Source organism: Panthera leo, chromosome E3 (assembly GCF_018350215.1).
Source record: "Panthera leo isolate Ple1 chromosome E3, P.leo_Ple1_pat1.1, whole genome shotgun sequence".
NCBI classification, from domain to species: domain Eukaryota; kingdom Metazoa; phylum Chordata; class Mammalia; order Carnivora; family Felidae; genus Panthera; species Panthera leo.
This window is the reverse complement of record NC_056694.1, coordinates 4,302,274-4,315,312: the sequence shown is the minus strand read 5'-3', so window position 1 is coordinate 4,315,312 and position 13,039 is coordinate 4,302,274. Positions and strand designations below refer to the sequence as shown.

General features: G+C 40.4%; 1 protein-coding gene across 4 annotated transcripts in view; it reads left to right on the top strand.

The window, feature by feature from the left end:
- RNF216 (ring finger protein 216) overlaps positions 1–13,039 on the top strand; it is a 144,692-nt gene that overhangs the window by 18,332 nt on the left and 113,321 nt on the right. For 2 of the 4 annotated variants that reach the window (XM_042922563.1, XM_042922564.1), the window contains exons 3-5: positions 598–731; positions 8,312–9,166; positions 10,550–10,626. In XM_042922563.1, the coding sequence (XP_042778497.1) occupies positions 598–731; positions 8,312–9,166; positions 10,550–10,626 (1,066 nt within the window). The remainder of the gene's footprint in view (positions 1–597; positions 732–8,311; positions 9,167–10,549; positions 10,627–13,039) is intronic. The other 2 variants (XM_042922565.1, XM_042922566.1) reach the window with 1 other exon arrangement.

Sequence of the window (13,039 nt, the reverse complement as noted above, 5' to 3'; positions counted from 1 at the left end):
CTGCTTCCGATTCTGTCTCCTTCTCTCTCTGCCCCTCCCCCGCTCACGCTTTGTCTCACTCTGTTTCTCAAAAATAAATAAAATGTAAAAAAAAATTTTTTTCCTAATAAAAATTAAAAAAAAACACTCAACTGTGTTTGCATAAATGATTTTTAAGGTTTATGTCTAAGGTGAGTAAATTTTGATATTTTAAATATTAAATGAAATTTTACCGTGTTTGAGTGAAAGTTTTTTCAGACCGATCCGTTGAATAAAACAATGTTTATTCCCTGGGAGGAGTAGAGATGAGGGGGAGACCGTGATTTCACTTTTTAAAAATTTGCAGTCAGGATTTTATCAACAGATTTTTCCAACCTTGTATAAGAAAAAGTGGATAATACTGTCAGATTATTTCTTTGGATTCCCAAAATGTATTATTGCGAAGATCTCCATGGAAACCTGGCTGTTAATATTTGGGTGCACATGCTGCTTGAGGAGATAAGCTAACATACCAGTAGCTTGGCTTTAGGCTTGACCCTTTTTATGCCAAAATTGAATTAAAAGACTGAATGTGGTTGTGCCCGCCTCCTGGTAAACGTGTTCTCTGCCTCCTTTTAGACTGGATCAATCTCAGAGATGGACCCATCACCATATCTGACTCCTCTGATGAGGAAGGGGTTCCCATGCTGGTCACCCCAGCTCCTCAGCAACACGACGAAGAGGACCTGGATGATGATGTCATCCTGACGGAAGTGAGTTTTCTTAAACTTACCCTGATGAGGCATCATTGCAAGTTAGTGATCTGATTCTTCAGCCCCAGGGCAGTGGGAGGTAGGGCCTTGTAGGACGCCTGAGAGCACCGCTCGTGCAGCCTGTGCCGCTGCATGTGTGCTGTCACCCTGCATCTCCGAGAGCAGTACCTTTTTACCCCGCCCAGTGTCCCCATAGCTTTAGAGGCCGTGTGTTTTGGTCTGTTTCCGGACTTCTGCACTGTTGCTCTCTTTGTGCATGAGTCTGCATTGTTGTAATCACTAAATCTTATCATGCGTCTTAATATCAGGTAGTGTTTATCTCCCCTTTGTAACTCTACATTTTTCAGAATCATCCTGGATGTTTTTGTGCTATTTTTATACAGATCTTGAGGTCAGCTTTTCTAATTCCAAAAGGTAGATAAATTCAGAACACATGTTATTGTTAAGTTTACAGAACAATTTTTATAATACTGACCCTTTCTAACTTTCTCCTTCCATTCGGTCTGGACTTCCTTTATATCCCTCAGCCAGAGTGTTCTGAATTTTTCTTACTATAAATCTTAAACATTTTTTGTTGTTTCTTTCTGGTTATTTTCTCTTTTCTGTCGCTTTTGTAAATGGCATCTTTTTTCCCACTGTTCCTTTTAACCATTTTTCTTTTTTAGTTGAAGAGTCTGTTGGGTTTTATGATAATTTCATACTCAGGTCACCTTATTTTTATTGTCTATAGTTGTTTTTCAGTTGACCCTATTAACTTCTCAAGGGATGGCATCTGATCTCGCTGGAAATAAAGATACTTGCAGTTTCTCCCTTTCCAGTTTTTATATTTTTCTCTTATCTAATTATATTAAATTATACCTTAATAGTGGTAATAGAAATGAGAAAAATACCAACTGACATAAATGGGAATAATTATTTTTTTTACTTTTTATTTACAAAAATTTTTTTACTATTCATTAAAAAAAAATTTTTTTAATGTTTTATTTATTTTTAAGACAGAGACACAGCATGAGTGGGGATGGGGCAGAGAGAGAGGGAGACACAGAATACCAAGCAGGCTCCAGGCTCTGAGCTGTCAGCACAGAGCCTGACGCAGGGCTCGAACTCACGAACTGTGGGATCATGACCTGAGTTGAAGTCAGATGCTTACCTGACTGAGCCACCCAGGTTCCCCTAAATGGGAATACTTCTAATGTTTCTTCGCTAATTGTGATGGTGGTTTTTACTTGAGATACCATTTTTAAAGTACATTAAGGAAGGAGCCATCTATTTTAAGGTGTTTTTTTTTTTTTTAATGCTTATTTATTTTTGAGAGAGAGAGAAAAAATGTCAGTGGGGGAGGGGCAGAGAGAAAGGGGGACAGAGGATCCTAAGCAGGACCTGTGCTGACAGCAGAGAGCCCGATGTTGGGCTCGAACTCAAACCATGAGATCATGACCTGAGCTGAAGTCGGGCGCTCATCCAACTGAGCCACCCAGGTGCCCCTCTACTTTAAGTTTTTATTATGAGTGAATATAGAATTCTGTCAAGTTCTGTTTCAGCATCTGTGCAGATTATCATAGGATTTTCTTTCATCTGTTAAGGTAAATTATTCTGTCTCTGGATAGACTACTTCGGAATAGTATTGTAATGTAATGGTAGTATGCTCTTGAATTCCATTTGATGAGATTTTACTTAAGGTTTTCTTCATAGATCTCATAAGTGAGATTGGCCCATGGGTGTATGTGTGTGCCTGTGCTATCCTTGACAGGTTTTTTATAAACGTGATTGATTCTGACTTCATGAAAAGAATTTAGAAGTTTTCTTTGTTCTTTTGTACTTTGTTACACTATTTGAAATAACATTGGAGTTACCTGAATTTATCATACAGGCATTTGGGGCTGTTGTTTTTCTTAGAGGTCAGTTCTTTGAAACTATCTCAGCTTCCTCTGTGGTCATTGACATGTCTATATTTTCTGTTACTTTTAATACCAGTTTTTTGGTATAATAATGGATATTTTCCTACAAAATAATTTCTTCAAGGTTTTTTAGTGTATTTAGTAAAACAAAGTAACCTGTTCTTTCTACATCCTCTGATCTATGGTTCCTCCATTTTCCTTTTCTGTTTTGTGTACTTGTGTTTTATCCCCTTTTTCCTGATTTAATGAACTAACCATTATCTTCCTTCCTCCCCTCTTCTCTTACTCTTTTACCAAAGAAATTGCTTTGACATTTATTTCATAGTGCTACCATTTGTTTTCTTACTAATCAGTTTCTGTTTTTCTCCTCAATGCTTTTCTTCTGCTTTAGTATATTTAACATACTTCCTTAGCATTTATCTTATGGGCCTTTTACTAACTTCTTGAGTTATTCATTCTTCTTTTATCCTTTTATATTATTATTCTGGTTACTTATTGCCATGTAATGTATCACCTCAAAACTTAATGGCTTAAGACAGCTGCAGTCGTTTGTTTCTGTGGATCAGGAATTTGAGAAGGGCTCAGCTGGTTGGTTCTGGCTCATGTGACTGTTGTCAGATGGTTCTGGAGCTGGGCAGCAGGGGACTGGAGCAGCTGGAGGCTGGCAGACATTGCTCTCTTCAGGACTTCTACATAGGATCTCTCTCTCTCCTTTTTCAAAACAACTTTTTTGGGTGCGTGGGTGGCTCAGTCAGTTAAGCATCCGACTCTAGATTTCCGCTTGGGTCATGATCTCACAGTTTTGTGAGTTCGAGCCCCGCGTCGAGCTCCTCGCTAGCAGTGTGAAGCCTGTTTGGGATTCTCTCCCTCTCCCTCTCTCTGCCCCTCCTCAGCTTGCTCTCTCTCTCAAATAAATAAACTTAGTAATAAGAAACAACAACAAGTTTTTTGATGGGGTGCCTGGGTGGCTCAGGCAGTTAAGCATCCATCTTCAGCTCAGGTCACGATCTCACAGTTTGCGAGTTCAAGCCCCACGTCGGGCTTTGTGCTGACAGTTCAGGGTCTAGGGCCTGGAGCCTGCTTCGGATTCTGTGTCTCTGTTTCCCCTCTGCCCCTCCCTTGCTTCACGCTCTGTCTCTGTCTCTCAAATATTAAAAAAAAAAATTTTTATAAACAACTTTTTTGAGATCTAACTCACATACCATACAGTTCTTCTGTTTAAAGCGTACAGTTCAGGGGCGCCTGGGTAGCTCAGTCAGTTAAGCCTCCGACTTCGGCTCAGGTCATGATCTCAAGATTGTGAGTTTGAGCCCCATGTCAGGCTCTATGCTGCCAGTTCAGAGCCTGGAGCCTGCTTCGGATTCTGTGTCTCCCTCTCTCTCTGCCCCTCCCCCATTCACACTCTGTGTCTCTCTCTCAAAAAAATGAATAAACATTATAAAAAAAAAGGGTACAGTTCAGTAGTTGTTAATTTACAGAGTTTTGCACCGATCGACACAGTCGATTTTAAGACATTTTCATTATCCCGAAAGGAAACCCTGTGCCCATTAGCAGTGAATCCTAATTCCCTGCCCACCGCCACGCTAGGCAACCACTGATTTACTTCCTGTCTCTATATATGTGCTTCTTATGGACATTTCATATGAATGGAATCGTACAATATGTGATCCTTTGTGACCAGCTTTCATTCAGCATAATGTCTTCAAGATTCATCTGTCATAAATCAGTCCTTTATTCCTTTTTATTGCTTTTTATTTAATGCTTCCACCTGTTGCTCTTATGAATAATGTTGCCGTGAACATTCACGTAGCAGTTTTTGTGTGGACATACCTTTTTGTTTCTCTTGATTGTCTTAGTCCATTCTGGCTGCTATAAAATACCACTGACTGGGTAGTTTATAAACACCAAAAATTTAATGCTCACAGTTATGGAGGCTGGAAGTCCAGGATCAGGGTTCCAGCGTGGTTGTGTTCTGGTGAAGGTCTTCTTTCTGGTTCATAGGTAGCACTTCTCACTGTGGCTTCATGTGGTGGAAGACGCAGGGGATCTCTCTGGAGCCTTTCCCATAAAGGCACCGATCCCATTTGTTCAGGTTCGTTAGGGTGGAGAAGGGAGACCCAGACACTCAGACCATAGAAATCATACACCTGGGAGTGGAATTGCTGGATCATATGGTAACTGTGTTTTGCTCTCCTAGACTGTCTTCCAGAGCAGCTGCACTGTTGTACATTCCTCTGGCAGCGTATGACAGTTCCCGCTTTCTCCATGTTCTCTCGGACGATTGTTAGTATAGTATAGATCTTTTTCATTATAGCCATCCTTGTATCTCATACTTTTGATTTGCATTTCCCTGGGGCTAATGATATTTAGCCTCTTTTGATGTGCTTATTGGCCGTTTGTTTATCTACTTTGGAGAAATGCTCATGCAGATCCTGTGCCCATTTTTTTTAATGTTTATTTTTGAGAGAGGAAGAACACAAGCAGGGGAGGGAAAGAGAGAGAGAAGGAGACACAGAATCCGAAGGAGGCACCAGGCTTCGAGCTGTCAGCACAGTCCCCAGTGTCAGGCTTGAACCCACCAACTGTGAGATCGTGACCTGAGCCGAAGTCCAACGCTTAACTGACTGAGCCACCCAGGTGCCGCCACCCCCCACCCCGTGCCCATTTTTAAAAAGGGTTATCTTTATATTATTGAATTTTTATATATTCTGGGTACTGTACCCTTATCAGATACCTGATTTTCTCTCATTCTGTGAATTGTTTTTTTATTATTTGATAGTGTCCTTTGAAGCTTTTTTTTTTTTTTTTTATCCTTTGAAGCTTTTATAACAGTTTTAAACTATGATGAAATTCAGCTTATTCTTTTGTCAATTGTTTTTGGTGTCACGTCTGACATATGATCTATTTTAAGGGCAGGTAGAGGCCTCAGCGCTAATATAGATGAGTGCTTTAAAGTCTTCCTAGATAAGGTAAAGACTTTAGAACGCTTGAATTCTACTTATTCATCTCCCAACTTACATATTGTTTTTTAAATATACTTTAATTGTGTATACATTTTTAAAACCCTACACAGTACGTTCTTGATTTTATACAATCGGCATTCACTTCATCTTCTCCAAATATTTACCTTTCTTGTTGCTCTTCATTCCTTTCTGCATCTCTGGCCTTACAAACAGATTATTCTTCTATCTCAAGAACAGTCTTTAGGATTTCCTTTACAGTAAATCTGATATTTTCATTGAATATAAAATTCTTTGTGGCAGTTACTTGCCTTTAACACTAGAAAGATGAAAGCCAGAAAACAATGGAATAATATTCCATTGTTGAAAAGTCAGTCTTTATCTTTGGAAGGCAATATGTGCTGCTGCTTTTAAGAATTTATCTTGTATTTGATTTCTGAAGTCTTGCGGTGCTATTGTTAGGTTTCTATTGTTTGGGGTTTTTTAATTCATCCTGCTGAGATCTTTAAAACAAATCAAGCACTGTCCTTGGATATTTGTATTTTGTTTTCAAATACTGCTTATGTCTCTCTTCTTTCAGAACTCACTTACATAGATGGTAAAACCTTTTTTTCTGCTATATTCTTTATTTCTACTGTTTTCTTACCTAATTTTCAATCATTTTGTATCTGTGCCTTATTTAGGCTGTTATCCTCTGACTTCTCATTCAATTTACTGTTTTCTCTTTGACTACTTTATTTTATTTTTTAAATGTTTATTTTCGAGAGAGAGAGGGAGAGCGTGCGGGGGCAGAGAGAGGGAGACAAGAGGATCCAAAGTGGGCTCTGTGCTGACAGCAGCAAGCCTGATGCAGGGCTTGAACTCACTAACCGTGAGATCATGACCCAGGCCGAAGTCAGACACTTAACCAACTGAGCCACCCAGGCGCCCATGTAGTACTAATTTTCTAATTATGTTCTTCATCTGCCATTTCTTTTTTTTTAAAGTTGGGTATCTTTATATAGTTTCTAGTTGATTTTTGTTACTCAACTTTGAATGAAGCTGAAGTTTTCCAGAACCAGCTCTTTGTAGGCAATTGTGTTGGGAAGGGGCTCAGGCACTGTTCTTGGCTAGCAAGAGCTCTCCCTCTTAAAACGGAGGGTGTGTGTGTGTGTGTGTGTGTGTGTGTGTGTGTGTGTAGGCAGGGGGGTGTTTGTGCACATGCACGTAGGTTTATTTAGCCTTCACTTTTTATCACCTGGCAGAGATTGCTGATTCCAGAGACGCCCATTTCAAAGTTCTGTCCATCCTGTCTCTTTGATATCCTACCTTTCAACAGAGGTGTTTGTCCTTGTACAGTCCAACCTCCTCAGAAACTCCTCGCTGCCGAATGGGGTAGAGGTGCCCTTTGTTCCAAACAAGGTATTGGTTTTGCCCTTCCAGGGCACACCACCTTTTTTGGAAAAATCTCTGCCTTTCTGATGCTTTCTCTGCTTTGCCTGAAATCTGTGGTTGTGCTTCCCTCACTGCATTTTTCTGCTCCTCCTCATATATGTTATGATTCGGGATTACAGATGTCTGCTGGTTTCATCAGAGATTTTCAGTTGTGTCTCATTCTCCTCCCTGGGACAGGGTGATTTCAGAGAAGAGAAGGGTCAAAGGCATCTGTATTCTGCTACCTTAAAATAGACATCCGTTTCAATTTTTTACATTTACAAGTAACACGTGAAATTCAAACAATCCAGATAAACTAAAGTCTCTTTTCAGCAGCCCCTTCCTCTCCAGAGATTTCCCTGAGGAATTGCTGTTATCAGTTTGACATGTTTTCTTCCAGATCATTTTCTTTGAGTGTGTGTGTGTGTGTGTGTGTTACACATATATGCTTTTAGAAGTGGTTATGTTTATGTCTTGTGTTTTGATTTTTTAAAATAATCATTCTGTGTTTGTGTTGTTTTACAGCTTTTTTCACTTAATGACATTTCTTGGTGAGCTTTTCAGTACATACAGAGCTACCTCTTTTGGGGGAGGGGAGTTGGGAGAATATTTTGTAGAATAGATAATAGTTGACTTAATTTCTTGGGCATAAACTTTAGAATGTCTATTTTTTTTTTTTCTTTTTATGTTATAAGCAATGTGGCAGTGAATATCTTTTTATATGTCCCCTGTAGATACATAGGGTTCATGGGATAGATAGGAAAAGGTTACACTTAAAGCTGCTAAGGCTATATACATTTTTTAATTTAATAAATAATGCCAAATTGCTGTCCTAAATTCACCATAATAGCACGAGAGTTTTCCCACATCCTTATCAGTACTTGATATTCTCTAACTAAAAAAAGTTTGCCAGTCTTATGGGGGGAGGGATCTTTTTTAATTTATATTTTGGTAGTAACTAATGAAGTTTAGATTCTTTTCATGTTTATTGAACACTCCTACTGTGTTGTCATTCCTTCATTACTTCCTCTACTTCATAGTTACTTTTTAGTGGTTTCAGGTGAGATTATAATTCAAACTATAACTCAGGTTCCAATCTATGAATGGCTACTTTGATTCTTAGAATTACTATAATGTGATCAAATTTCAGTGTTAAGATCACTATTGGGAAAAATAGGTTTTGTGGGTTAGGGTGTTTGGGGTTTTGTTTCTTTCCTGTCCTGTCTCAGAAGCTCAACATAAGTACGCAAGGAGACAAAGACATAGGAAAGAAATTGAATTATTATTATTAAAATTTAATTTTTTTTAGACACATAAACCTCAGACATCACGACCCAATCTCATCAAACCAGCTGCCCAGTGGCAAGATCTCAAAAGATTGGGAGAAGAAAGGCCTAAAAAGTCTAGAGCAGCCTTTGAATCAGATAAGAACGGCTATTTTTCAGTGTGTAACAGCTCATTGTTTGATTCTGGGGCACAGGATGATTCTGAAGATGACTACGGTGAATTTCTGGATCTTGGGCCTCCTGGAGTTTCTGAATTCATTAAGCCAAGTGGCCAAACAGAAAGAGAACCCAAACCTGGACCAAGTCATAACCAAGTAGCAAATGACATTGTCAACCCCAGATCAGAGCAGAAAATCGTTATCTTGGAAGAACGTGGCCTTCTTTTACCAGAAGGCGATCCTTTGGACTCTCAGAACCAGTCATCTGACTCAGAAACAGAGCTTTTATCAAACTTTGGAGAATCACCTGGTATCCTGGATGATCAGGTCATCGAAGAAGGCTGCTGGTTAGACCATCGTTACTTCCAGTCCCTAAACCAGCAGCCCCGGGAGATAACAAACCAGGTGGTTCCTCAGGAGCGGCAGCCCGAAGCAGAACCAGGCCCATTGTTGTATCAGCGTGAGCCCCCAGGGCTGGCTTTTCCTAGGCCGGCTTTTCCAAGACCAGAACCCCAGCAGGATGGGATTCCGGGCCCCTCCTCTCCGCAGCCTGGCCATCCTCTAGGAGAGCTTGAAGACCAGCAGTTAGCAATAGATGATGAGGAGCCCGGGCCAGCCTTTCCACTACAAGGATCTCAGGAGCCCAATTTGGAAAACCTTTGGGGGCATGAAGCTACTGAGGTAGATCAAGAACTCGTTGCACTTTTAGTGAAAGAAACAGTAAGTTTTATTTTATTAAGTAAATAATTATAGACCCTAAATGAGCTGCATTTTCTTTTACTTCAAAATCATTGTGTTGGGGCGGGGGGCTTCATTTTCTTAAGGGATATACAGCTAGATATATAGAACAGAAGAAGAGAAACTCTGATATGATACAGAAATTAAATTAGGATCCTTTAATCTATCCTTAACCCCCCCCAACAACCCCTATGGGATTTTAGCAGCAGATCATGGGTACCATGGTGCTGTCATAAGAGCAATCCCCCTGGTTTTAAAAAGGCTTTCAGTTAACTCTAATTCAGACCCATAAAACAGGCTAGAGGTGCACTGTCTAATGTGGTAGCCTCATGTGGCTGTTTAAGTTTAAAATTTTTTTTTTTTTAATGTTTATTTTATTATTTTTGAGACAGAGACAGAGCATGAACGGGGGAGGGGCAGAGAGAGAGGGAGACACAGAATCCGAAGCAGGCTCCAGGCTCCGAGCCGTCAGCCCAGAGCCCGACGCGGGGCTCGAACTCACGGACCGCGAGATCGTGACCTGAGCCGAAATCGGACGCTTAACCGACTGAGCCACCCAGGCGCCCCTAAGTTTAAACGTCTTAACAAATAGGGGCTCCTGGGTGGCTCAGTCGGTTAAGCATCTGACTTCGGCTCAGGTCATGATCTCGAGGTCCGTGAGTTCGAGCCCCGCGTCGGGCTCTGGGCTGACGGCTCGGAGCCTGGAGCCTGTTTCAGATTCTGTGTCTCCCTCTCTCTCTGACTCTCTCCCGTTCATGCTCGGTCTCTCTCTGTCTCAAAAATAAATAAACGTTGAAGAAAAAAATTAAATGTCTTAACAAATAAAACCTGAAATTCCATTTCCAGTGGTACTAGTCACATTCGGTGTGCATGATAGCCACGTGGGGCTGAATAGCTCCCATGTTGGCAGGCACAGAATAGAACGTTTCCATCATTGAATGGAGTTCTGTTGGATATCCTTGATGTAGCACGTAATGCAGGGCTGTGTGTTCTGGCTCAGCTGCTGTTTGCCTTTGAACAAGCCCTTAACCCTCCTTCCCCCAGGTGTTTTCATCCGGCACACTAGCTCACGTGCATCTTAAGGGGTAGTGCTTTACTCCCCTTTGGATTGCCTTTGCCGGGGCTGAGATGTTCAGTGTTTTTTGAAAGAGTGAAGAATGGATATGCAGAGTGGCAGAGGACCAGATAATTGCTAGGGGCCTCTCTAGAGTCCACAGTCTCTATAGACAGAGAAGTCTGGGCACAGACCTGCTTTACAGCTCTTTTGTCATCTTCAGTCATTTTACTTTTTGCCCTCTGGCTGTTATTGCAGTTTGAAACCGTTGTAGTGGATAAAATATAAATAATGTCTTTATTCCTTTTTAGGAAGCGAGATTTCCAGATGTTGCAAATGGGTATGTTGAGGAGATAATTCATTTGAAGAATTATTATGATTTGAATGTGTAAGTACACTACCATGCCTTTTTTTTTTATTGTGGTAAAATACACATATGAAAACCTACCATTTTTACCATTTTTTAGGTATATAGACCATTGGCATTAAGTTTCTTCACATTTTTGCACAACCATCAACACCATCTCCAGACATTTTCATTTTCCCAAGCTGACACTCTGTCCCCTTTAACGTTAACTTCTTATTCCCACCGCTCCTCTGCCCCCCAGGCCCTGGGACCTACACTTCTACTTTCGGTCTCTCTGAATTTGACTACCCTAGGGACTTGATATTAGTAGCATAACACAGTATTTGTCTTTTTGTGACTGGCTTATTTCACTTAGCATTTTGTCGTTTTTAATAATCCTATTTGAAGAGTTCTCATTTTTGTCACATACAGACTGTTGTCTGGGTTTTACTGAATCCTGCGTGGCTATGGAATGAAGGTGTTTCATTAATTCTGAGCATTGATAACTCATTTTGGTCGAGGTTGTATTTTGGTCAGGTTGTTAAAAGACATTTTCTTCCCTGTGGTTGTAACAGTGTTCTGCAACCACTTTCTCTATTTGGGAAAATGCATAGAAGTGTTTCTTTAGTCCCTTTATCATAAAAATGTGAACTGTGATTTTGTAAAAATATAAATGTTCTGGTTGGAGGGGGAAGAATAAAATTTTTTTTAAATAAATAAAAATAACCGTGTCCCAAAGAATAAAAAATGAAAAGTAAGTCTCTTTCCTTTCACACTCTTTCCCCTCCTTACAGCATGCGGAGGTAAAACAGTTACAAGTTAATGAAGAACAGTAGAATATTGAAACTAATAAAATTTTCAGCTAATTAACACGGAAGGGGGAGTATACCAAAACCTCCGTCCTCAGAGATTATAGCTTCTACCGTGGTACTCACTCAGGCAGGGGTGCAGCTGGGAGCTGTTCCCTGTCATGGCCGAGAGGAAAGAGCCCCGTTTCCCAGGTCAGCAGCCTAGAGGAGATGCTTATTCCTAATTTGTACAAAGACACTATTGGTGCCAGTGGCCACCCTGTTGCCCTCTGTCCAGCGGCAGCACTGTGACCAGTTTTTAAACCAGGATTGAGTCAAGGTTTTCATCATGTATTTATCTCTTTAGCTGTTTAATCTAGAACAATCCCCCACTTACTTTTTAAAAAAAATTTTTTTTAACGTTTATTTATTTTTGAGACAGAAACAGAGCATGAACGGGGGAGGGTCAGAGAGAGGGAGACACAGAATCTGAAACAGGCTCCAGGCTCTAAGCTGTCAGCACAGAGCCCGACGCGGGGCTCGAACTCACAGACCGCGAGATCATGACCTTAACCGACTGAGCCACCCAGGCGCCCGCCACTTACTTTTTTAATGACATTGACTTTTTCCCCCTAGTATTTTTTAACATAGATTAAAAGACTGTACAGCAAGCATCGGTACATCTGCCACATGGATTGTTATCTGCTTAAGGAACATCTTGCCCCTTTACTTCTTCTTGCTCTTTTTTAGAGTTACTGTGAACTTAAAGGTTTTACAGAAGTGGTGTTTTACAATCAGTTACAACCTTTTTGTGTTTGATACAGAATTATCCTAAGTTTGACCAGTAGGAGCCTCTTAAGATGCATCTGTGTCTTTTTGGCGTGGTCCTTATTAGTCTGAGCCAGCGTCCTTACTTTCTAAAATACCGAGTTGCCTTTGCTTACCTTGAACTTTTCTGTCCTAAACCTGGAATCTTGTCGTTTCTCCAAGAAACCTAGGTTCCGTAGAGTAAGGGTTGATCCTATAAACTACTATCTGAGGACTAGACCTGCTCCTCATTGCCACTACCATGTCATCACTTGTAGGCTATTTCAGGGGACAGACAAGGCTTTTTAAATCATGGGCTTATATTTATAATTTCCCATCCAGATTTAACTATTTAAGGTTTTTTTGCTTGGTCTTTCTAAATTTTACATCTATGTGTTCTTCCACTAAAACGTTAATTTCTAATAACATTAATATATTTTGTTTGTCCTACAGTATACATAAACTAAGGTAAAATTGTAGTACCAATGTTACTATTAATGAAAACTATTGATTGAGTGAAGTAAGAAATGTTTGATAGTTACTTTGTGCTTCATGCATTGAGGCAGTACAGTTAGAATGCAGACTGTTGTAGGCCGTAGATGGATGATGTTCCTTGGTTATGGAAATTTGGTAGCCATTGTCTGTTCACATCCTGTTCCCTTTCTCACCTCTGCTTTAACGCTCTCCCCCGTGCTCTGTGGCTCTTAACACCACCTCTTTGTCTTTGTGATTGATACACTCTGGATGATTTCTTCAGGGATGTCTTCCAGCTCACTAAGTGTCTTTTTAACGGCGTGTAATCTGCCTTTACACTCATCCACTATGTTTCTGGTTCCGGTTCCTATATTTTTTTCATTCTG